The sequence below is a fragment of the Rhinopithecus bieti genome, unplaced genomic scaffold, assembly GCF_001698545.2.
Source record: "Rhinopithecus bieti isolate Rb0 unplaced genomic scaffold, ASM169854v2 scaffold_31173, whole genome shotgun sequence".
NCBI classification, from domain to species: Eukaryota; Metazoa; Chordata; class Mammalia; order Primates; family Cercopithecidae; genus Rhinopithecus; species Rhinopithecus bieti.
The window spans coordinates 1480832-1490683 of record NW_016813861.1 but is presented as its reverse complement, the minus strand read 5'-3'; the positions used below and the strand labels follow the sequence as shown (position 1 = coordinate 1490683).

Here is a 9852-nt window from a genome sequence, read left to right as displayed (position 1 = left end):
TATATATATATACACACACATATATATATTTGGGTTTTTTTTTGAGACAGGGTCTCACTCTTTCACCCAGACTGGAATGCAGTGGCCTGAGCTCCAGTTCACCACAACCTCTGCCTCTCAGCCTCAAGGGATTCTTCCGCCTCAGTCTCCTGAGTAACTGGGATTACGGGTGCACGCCACTACTGCTCGGCTCATTTTTGTATTTTTAGTAGAGACGGGGTTTTTACTATGTTGGCCAGGCTGGTCTTGAACTCCTGACCTCTAATGATCCACCTGCCTCAGCCTCCCAAAGTACTGGGATTACAGGCATGAGCCACTGCACCCAGCCAGGAAAAGGAAATTTTTTATTAGCTCTTCATTGCAAGAATCTGGAAGGCTCCTAGAGGCAAAACTCACACCAGTGTGCGAGCCCAGAGTTATTAAATGCTAAAGCTAGTCTACACTCTATCTCTAGTAGTTAATCCAATACCCTTCAAGCATCCCTACTCCATACAGGCTATTTCTGTTTCTGATAAGCTTTGATTCTCTGTAGCAGCCTATCATTCCAGCTTTTGGGGTGATAACTTCAATTTTATAATGGATCGGAGACAAGTTGTTGATTCTGAGTTCTTCAGCTACTTTTTGTTGTTGTTGTGAGGACAGAATTGGAAACTTCCAAGCTCTTTTTTAAAAAATTATTATTATTTTTTGAGACGAAGTCTAGCTCTGTCGCCAGGCTGGAGTGCAGTGGCACAATCTCAGCTCACTGCAACCTCTGCCTCCTAGGTTCAAGCAATTCTCCTGTCTCAGCTTCCCATGTAGCTGGGACTACAGGCGCGTGCCATCACAACCAGCTAATTTTTGTATTTTTAGTAGAGATGGGGTTTCACCATGTTGGCCAAGATGGTCTTAATCTCTTGACTTTGTGATCTGCCCTCCTCAGCCTCCCAAAATGCTGGGATTACAGGCGTGAGCTACCACACCTGGCCTGCAACTTCCAAGCTCTTTACATGTGGACTGGAAGCTGGAGGTCTAGTTATTACAAATTAATTTCAGTCTTCAGTACTTGGACAACAAATGAGAATACTTTGAAGATTTAGGATAATCCAAGATCATTTTACGCTCTAATTGTGAGGTAAATTTATATTTAAATAGGTACTGCTCTAAGCTATGAGGTATGAGGTATGAAAAATTTACCAGGCCCAGAGAGACATGAGTATGGGACTTCAGTCACACCTCCCCATCCATGCTTGCTTGCCTCGGGGCAATTGTTCCTAGGCTGCCTCACCCATTATCTTCACATTACTGGAAATCATAGACAAAGAACAATTATAGTCAATCAATAGTTTGTGCTATTTTAGTGTAAAATCTTGATAAACAACTCTGGAACTGCCTTTTCTTTTTCTTTAAAAATCCACTTGTAAATGCTACTAATTGGGGTGTATATTCCTGGTAACTGAATCTATGCTCCAGGGTTGCAGTCCCCAAGCTTAGCCCAAATAAACTCTACTTATATTGATTTTGCCTCAGCTTCTTCCTTTTAGGTCAATGACACTGTCTCAGTGATGACATTTATATTATTTGCTAATAAATTTAAATGTAATTTCAAATTAATATTTGAAATTGGCTGGGTGTGGTGGCTCATTCCTGTAATCCCAGCACTTTGGAAGGCTGAGGTGGGAGGATCACTTGAGGTCAGGAGTTCTAGACCAGCCTAGGAAACATAGTGAGAACCCCGTCTCTACGGGAGAAAAAAAAAGTTTTGAAATTAGGTAAATGCAAACAGGCTCATATTCCAAAAGATATCACACAATACATAGCCTGCAACCTTGTTTTCTGTCATTTTAGAAAATCACATAAAACCCAAGGAATGCCATCCCCATGATTTCTACCAGGAATTTTTACTTAGAGGAAACATACTCTGCTTGTATTTATACATACAGTACCAACTCATATAAGGCTTTACTCTTTACCATATGTTAACTTCTCTCATTTGATAAGATTTAATTACAATTACCTGATGAGGCAGGTAGGACAGGAACCATGTTATGGGTGGGCAATCTGGCTTAAGTTGCCTGAAGTCACAGAATAAGTGCTGGTCTTGGAATTTAAAACCAGGTCTCTCGGTGCACAGGCAATGCTGTTTCCAGTGATTAGAGCAGAAGGCAGAAAGGTGAAACAAGTCTTCCTTATAATAATCTCACTAACATAGTAACAATTACTAAACGAATACATATTTTTCGTTTTCTGAGAGCCTCCTTCTGTAGCCCAGGCTGGAGTGCAGTGGTGCGATCTCACCTCACTGCAACCTCTGCCTCCCGGGTTCAAGCGATTCTCGTGCCTCAGCCTCCCAAAATAGCTTGAAGTACAGGGGCGTGCCATCACGCCCAGCTAATTTTTTTTGTATTTTTAGTAGAGATGGGGTTTCACCATGTTGGCCAGGCTCATCTTGAACTCCTGGCCTCAAGTGATCCACTCTTCTTGGCCATGTGTGAGCCACTGCAGCTGGCCACAAATAACAAACAATAACTATGACACAGAAAGAACGAGTGTTTGCATTCTAAATGAAATTTAAAATAGAAATGAAGTCATACAGTCATTTTAACAGCTGGGAAATTCAGAGGGCAATTTGTTCCTCTGGGGACATGGACCATTATTTTGGGTATGTTAAACTTTTAGAATATATTTTGTACCTTGGAACTTCTGTATTACTGTTTTTATCATAAACACCAATTTTCATGTCTGTGATTTTAAACTTGCTGATTTCTTTTTTCCCTTAATGAGATGGGGTCTTGCCATGCTGGCCAGGCTGGTCTTGAATTCCTGGGCTCAGACGATCCTCCCAACTTGGCCTCCCAAAGTGCTGGGATTACAGGCGGGAGCCACGGCACGTGGCCAAAGCTTGCTGATTTTTAAGCATGCTTTTCTTCTTCCAACGGAGTCTTACCAAAGGTACAAAAGTGGTGTAGGACTGGTGAACAGAGGCCTGGCCTTGTTCATCAAATAGAGCCATCCACTTCCCAGGCCGATTTTCCTTGGGGAAATATCCTATTATACTGCCAAAAAGGCATACTGTAAACTTTCCTCTTAGCTTCCCTCAAAGGGATCTACAGTCATTTAGCAGATAACTATGTGTTAGAGAAAATGTACCCAGCTTCTCAAGGGTACTAGACTTTGGTCCAGAATTGACTCATTCTGGGGACCCCCAATGCCACTGTGATCCACCAGGCTAGGTGATAAACAGTTTCGACTCAGGTCAGCTCACAGTGGAGCTGATGACCTGCTGTTGTCCATGTACCGAAACTCTCTTTTTGAGAGAGTTTCACTCTTGTTGCCCAGGCTGGAGTGCAATGGCATGATCTCGGCTCACTGCAACCTCCGTCTCCTGGGTTCAAGCGATTTTCCTGCCTCAGCTTCCCAAGTAGCTGGGATTATCTGTAGGCTCCACACCCATGGGTTCAACTGAGGATGGAAAACATTAAAAAATAAATACAATTAAAACAAATAAAAACCTTATACAGTATAAGTATTCACATAGTGTTTACATTGTATTAAATGATTTAGAGAAAATATGCAGATTATATGCAAATACCAAGCATCCTCAGATTTTGGTATTCGCAGGAGGTCCTGGAACACATTCCCCATGGATATCAAGGGATGACTGTATTTGCTTTTGCATATTTAGAGGAACTGTTAAATTTTAGAGTTTTGGTGTTTGGTCTGTGGATAAACATTGTTGGACATCTTGAGGGGCTTAATTTAGTAAATGGCTTTTGAAAAGTTTTTCTAGATAAAAATCATATATAAAATAGCCCTCTCAGAATCAGATTGAAATAATAACCTCTTTGTGTGTTTCTTTCCCTCATTCATGTCCTCGGGTTACAAAAGGCTCAATTCTAAGCTCAAGTTAGTATGGCTGCTCCATTCCCTCCCTGGGCCAACCATCCACCTGGTCCAAGTGGGCCACAAAACTGGAATTCTCTTTCATTCACCTCTAATATCAGTGTGATCCCTTCCAAAGGAAAAAACTGAACATCAATTTACCAAAGCAAGTACCTCTTTGAATGCTACTTCTTCAAAGCACTCTGTTGGCATATTTCCTGATATTTGGATACAGCAGTTTTATTACAGATTTGAACAGTTTTCTAAACTTCTATGATAGGAGACATAATTGTTCTTATGGATATGGTAAAAAAAATATTGCTCCCCCTCTCCCCCAAAAAAGTAAGACCATGGTAGAATTCTTTCGCCTATTCAAACTGGCTACTCACCACATACTGCCCATCACACAGACTTAAAATGCACCCCCTGCCTTTCTCGCTTCCTCTCTCCCTCATCCTTAGTTCTATTCATTCCTTTATTCTCAGAATAACCTATTGACTTGATCTAGAAATATTTTTTGCAAGATATCAGTAAATGTGAAGCACCCCACTCTTCCCAGCCTAAATCATAACCAAAGACAGGAAGAAAATGTTTGAAAGAAAGAGCTAACTCTAGTGGCTGGGTGACCACGGTTTCCATTGGTCCACACACCTAAAACAACTCCTACTTCCTAACACTGTCCAAGTAGCTGAACCTGAAACACAGTACTCTTGGACATTTTTAAACTACCTGATCAAGTCCTTTGCCCAGTTCTTAGGCATAGCTGTAACTAACAAATGACTGAAGTGCCTTACTACTCAAAGTGTGTCCCGCAGATCTGTGGACTCAGCATCACCAGGGAGCTTGTCAGAAATGCAGAATTCTCAGGCCACCCTAGCTCTAGTCAATCAGAATTTGCATTTTAACAAAATCACCAGGTAAATCAGAAGCAAATTAAAGCCATTACCATATAGTTTTAAATATGAATTATAGCAGCTTTTATGAAGAACAACCTGGAGGTATTTGATACAAATTTACACAGCAGTCCCCCCCTTATCCATGAAAATACCTTTCAAGACCCCCAGTAGATGGCTGAAACCTCAGAGTACTGAGCCCTATAATATCACATTTTTTGCTATACATTCATACTCACGATAAAGTTTAAAGATTAGGTACCATAAGAGATTACTTGATAAAATAGAACAATTATAATGACATAAAGTAATAAAAGTTATGTAAAGGTTTATCTGTGGAAAGGGAAACCATAAATAAGGGGGGACTCCGTGTAGCCTTTGACCAACCCATCCTACTCTCAGGAATTGTATCTGACAGAACAAATATTAGGACTTTGTTTCTATGTAAGAAATCTGTTCATTGCAACATTCACAGTGGCAATAGAGAAAAAAACAAATGAAGTAAGAGAGGGAGGGAAAAAAAGGAGGGGACCCAAGCCTCTAAACAAAGCAAATGTCCATCAAAGTAGAACACCCATCAATAGGGGAAGAGTTGAATAAATGATGTTGTACCCACACCATGAAGTACTGGTTAGCCATTAAAAGGAAGGAATAAAAGTCCTATCCATTAACTTGAAGTGATTTCCATTGCTGAATGAGAAAAGCAAGAAAAGAGTAGGGAAAATCTTAGCATTTTTGTAAGATAACCTTTCCTGTACCTAGATATGTGTGTGTGTTTACCTGGGCAAGTACAAAAGAGTGGAAATGTACCAGGTTGATAACTTGGGTGATCTGAGTGAAGACGGGTGAGGTCGTGCTATGTGGAAAAGTGGAGGGGGAAAGAGGTACGCTAAATAAAAGCCAATAGCAGGGATTGATGTCACTTAAGCATTTTGTAACACTTTATGTTCTAAACTGACAATTTAAAATCAAACAAAATGGTTGAAGATGAAAATAAGAGACCCGAACAAGCATAAACATATGGACTCTTCATTAGAGTAACTTCCTGAGGGTTCCTTGATGCTTCTGACAGGAAAACAATTATCCTCTATTAAAACATTTAGTTTGCTTCACTTAGCCACCCCTAGTGGGGGGGAGTTGGAAGGTGGGGTGGGTTTCCCCAAGCTCCTCCCAGGCTATCACCACTCACTCCCACAGGACAGATAACCCACACTAGAGCAGAGTGAGGCCTGCCAACACAGCAATCTCACTCCAATGACAGAAAAGCAGAGGATAACAGATGGGAGGCTGAAGACAACAAATTTTACTCCTTGATAAATATGCCTACAGTTGACCATGGTAGCAACCTCAGCAAAAACAAAGAACTATTTATTTTTTACCTTTCAAACTGATGAACTATATTAGGTTATCTACTACTTTCCAATCAAAAGTAAAAATTCTTGTATTTACTTCTACATAGTGGTTAAATGTTTTTTTCTATTAATACACCTCACGCCAAATCAGTTCTTGTGTTTCTCTCTACCGCAACTTGTTTTTTTTTTTTTTTAGAGACGGAGTTTCGCTCTGTCACCCAGGCTGGAGTGCAGTGGTGCAATCTTAGCTCACTCCAATCTGCGACTCCCGGGTTCAAGTGATTCTCTTGCCTCAGCCTCCCAAGTAGCTGGGACTACATGTGCGCACCACCATGCCTGGCTAATTTTTGTATTTTTAGTAGAGCTGTGGTTTCACTATGTTGGCCAGGCTGGTATTGGAACTCCTGACCTAGTAATCAGCCTGCCTCGGCCTCCCAAAGTGCTAGGATTACAGGTGTGAGCCGCTGCGCCAGGCCTTGTTATCCTTAAAGGTGAAACAAAGACTTATTTTCTTCAGATTGCCCAAATACATCAAAATACCCACACTGACAAAAATTTACCAACACGGATATAACATAATTCATTTCATAAAGAAGGGAAAGTCAGTGTTTCTTTTTCCACATGGATTATCAAATACTTATCCCATGGACAAACTCAAAGCACTCTACCAGGAGCCCTGAGGGCCCACAGTACTGACCTGACCTCAGAGACACAAGAGGGGCGAATCACGTCAGGAGGAATATTATACTGAGAACTTCAACCAGCCATTCAAAATGTCAGTAGTGGGGTAAAAACCTTGACTAGTGACTTATCAATTTCAAGATGGTTAACTATGTAACAAAGCACGTATGTTATGTATTAAAACTGCACCTTCTCCATTTTAACACAGGCTCTATGAACACATCCATGATCTCAGCCTTTTCCTCTTCAATGATGCACTGCTCGTTTCTAGTCGGGGCACATCTCATACTCCATTTGAGAGGACTTCAAAAACAACTTACCAGTTCATTACATCAGTGGTCCTTCATCGGCTTCTCATAGAAAATATTCCAGATTCCAAGTGTATGTATTTTTTTTCCTTCCAAGAGACAGATACCTTCAAAAAGCTATATAATGTAAAGCTCTTTAATAGAATAGTAGAAAAAGGACTGGAATTATAATTTACCAGGTTGCAAATAATTCCCCCAATATTATAATTTCATTAAACAATGTGAACTTTCGTCTACCTCTGAAATAGTTAAAGACAGGACTTCTGGCATTCAGACATGAACCTTAGATGTTAGGAAAACAGCTTTCAAAAATCACAGAGAGAGGCAATGCCCCATATTACCATGAGTTCTTTGAAGCAGTGAAATGAGAGCTGGAGCTCTCAACCATTATTCTACACTGTCTGAAGATGCTACAGTCTTAAAGCATACTTTAAATTTTTATCTATTACTTTCCCATTCTACTAGGACTAAGTGATTATTACATATTTGACATAACCTTTTCTTCCCTAAGTTTGCATCTAAGCTGGGAGTTGTTAAATAAAGGAATCCACAGATATGCAAACGATGCTTGGTAAACTAAACACTTCACTCACAATAATTCCAATAGAAATATCATTTTGTCACGAAAACAAAATCCTACTTAAACCCACTGTACCTATTTTTATTAGTTATTATCCTATACTTTACTTCCCCAGCTTAAAAGGATCTTTATCTTATTCCTGTATCTGTTAGGCCAGACAATCTGAATGTAACATCTCTCATTCCAATGTTTTTCACTGCATGTAAAGACAGGACTTAAGGTTAAAGCTGGAACCCAAGACCCTACTACTTACAGAAGTACCAAACTAAACAAAAGGCCTATTTCCCAATGGCTTCAGCCGCATTCTAAATCTGAGCCTGAGAAAAAATGAGTATTTCCACCTAGAATCCAAACTCAGGTTAAAAAGGCTTAGTTACCTATCAATACTGGGTATGGTTAGTATATGAAACATGTCTCCTTCAGTTCCCTTCCCACCATGACAATCAGTGGTGACCTACGTCAAAACATTGTTAAGTGACCTAATAGATAGTGGGCATTCAGCTAAGTAGCTGGCTTGATTCTGTCATTGGCTCTCATACTGAGGTCATCCAGGTCTAGCTCTTAGCATCTTTATTTACAATAACTATCAGTAAAGACTGTTACTGATTCCAGTTCCTTCTGCAGTGATTGAGACAAGGAATTAAAAAACATTACATCATCTATCCTTTAGTCTTTAAAATAATTGTAATTACAATAACTGTAATATAGACATTATTTTACACTGCATTTGAATTATTTAGTAATTTTAGGAAGTTATATTCTACACTGGATATGTATTTCTTTTTAGGCTTTAAAATTCTTAAAGATGATGACTTTTGAGTATTAACATTTCTTCTCATTTTGATTGCTACCTGCAAGGATTAATTAGTATACCTCAAATGCTTTTACAGATGTCAAGAATGCATTTATTCTTCAAGGTCCAAAATATAAATGGATTTGTGCTACAGAAGTAGAGGATGAGAAGTTCCTATGGCTGTCAGTACTTAGAAATGCAATCAAAAGCAGTATGGAGAAGTGAGACCGAACTTGCAAACTTCAAGGGTGCCAATTCTCCCCAGCAAAGACAGACAACATGTATTTTCTATTCCAAAATATCCAGTAAGAAACAGAGTAACTGTCATGGATGATGAGATAAACTAAGATGACCCACAGGATCTTTCCAACTTCTAAACTTTATCATTTGTGCTCACATATGTAGAATGTGTAAGTACATTTTGAGTTCAAAATTTTCAATTCTTTTGGTAGCTATATTTCATGGATAATATTATTTGGAGTAATGTGATGTGATGAAACCTAAGACAGCGCAAGCACATTGTGTAAAGCTTTGTTTTATGATCTAATGAAAAAAGCAGAATGAAAGTTTTCTTAAGTGATCAGTCTAGAAAAATATTTTAATTTGTTGGTGATTTACCATTTTTAACATTTTCATAAAACAATTATTGATTTAAAATATGGATAAGAGGGCTGTGCGTGGTGCCTCACATCTGTAATCCCAGCACTTTGGGAGGTCGAGGTGGCGTATCACCTGAGGTCAGGAGTTTGAGACCAGCCTCACCAACATGGAGAAACCCTGTCTCTACTAAAAATACAAAATTAGCCAGGCATGGTGGCACACACCTATAGTCCCAGCTACTTGTGAGGCTGAGGCAGGAGAAGAATCACTTGTACCCAGGAGGTGGAGGTTGCAGTGAGCTGAGATGGCTCCATTGCACTCCAGCCTGGGTGACAAGAGCAAACCTCTGTCTCAAAAAAAAAAAAAAAAAAAGAAATACAAAGGACAATTTACTCAAAACTTGTCATACATATCCTTAATATGGATGTACTCCTCTAGACAGCATTAAAGATATACCACTTCCAAGTACTAAAAAAGTTTTCTATAATTTTAAGTGTTATTTATTGCAAGGCTAAATTCTAAGAAGCTTTAAAATATTTTGACATTGTTTAAATTAGAAGGCTATTGTTAAAAGCAAATTTTAAAGAACAAAAATAAATGGAAACAGCAAAAGTTGCTTGTAATGAAATGCAGCTAAGTAAAAATGTTTCTTTTAAAACAAAGACACTGAAAAATAGGTGTTGAGTAGTTTCCTGGGCCTTTAATGCTTTAAACTGATTATTTAACAACTAAAGCCATACTGATGGCCACTTGGAAACTTTAGCTGATGTATATTTTTACCTAG

General features: G+C 39.2%; 1 protein-coding gene across 5 annotated transcripts in view; it reads left to right on the top strand.

Annotated features, from left to right (window-relative positions):
- Positions 1 to 9852, top strand: part of ECT2L (epithelial cell transforming 2 like) — a 124173-nt gene that overhangs the window by 106831 nt on the left and 7490 nt on the right. For 2 of the 5 annotated variants that reach the window (XR_001880846.1, XR_001880847.1), the window contains exons 20-21: positions 6996 to 7168; positions 8566 to 8878. Coding sequence is in view for 3 of the 5 variants with exons in the window: in XM_017848982.1 (XP_017704471.1) it covers positions 6996 to 7168; positions 8566 to 8693 (301 nt within the window). In the remaining 2 variants the exon portion in view is untranslated. Of the gene's footprint in view, positions 1 to 6995; positions 7169 to 8565; positions 9241 to 9852 lie in introns of those variants that run through there. The other 3 variants (XM_017848982.1, XM_017848983.1, XM_017848984.1) reach the window with 3 other exon arrangements.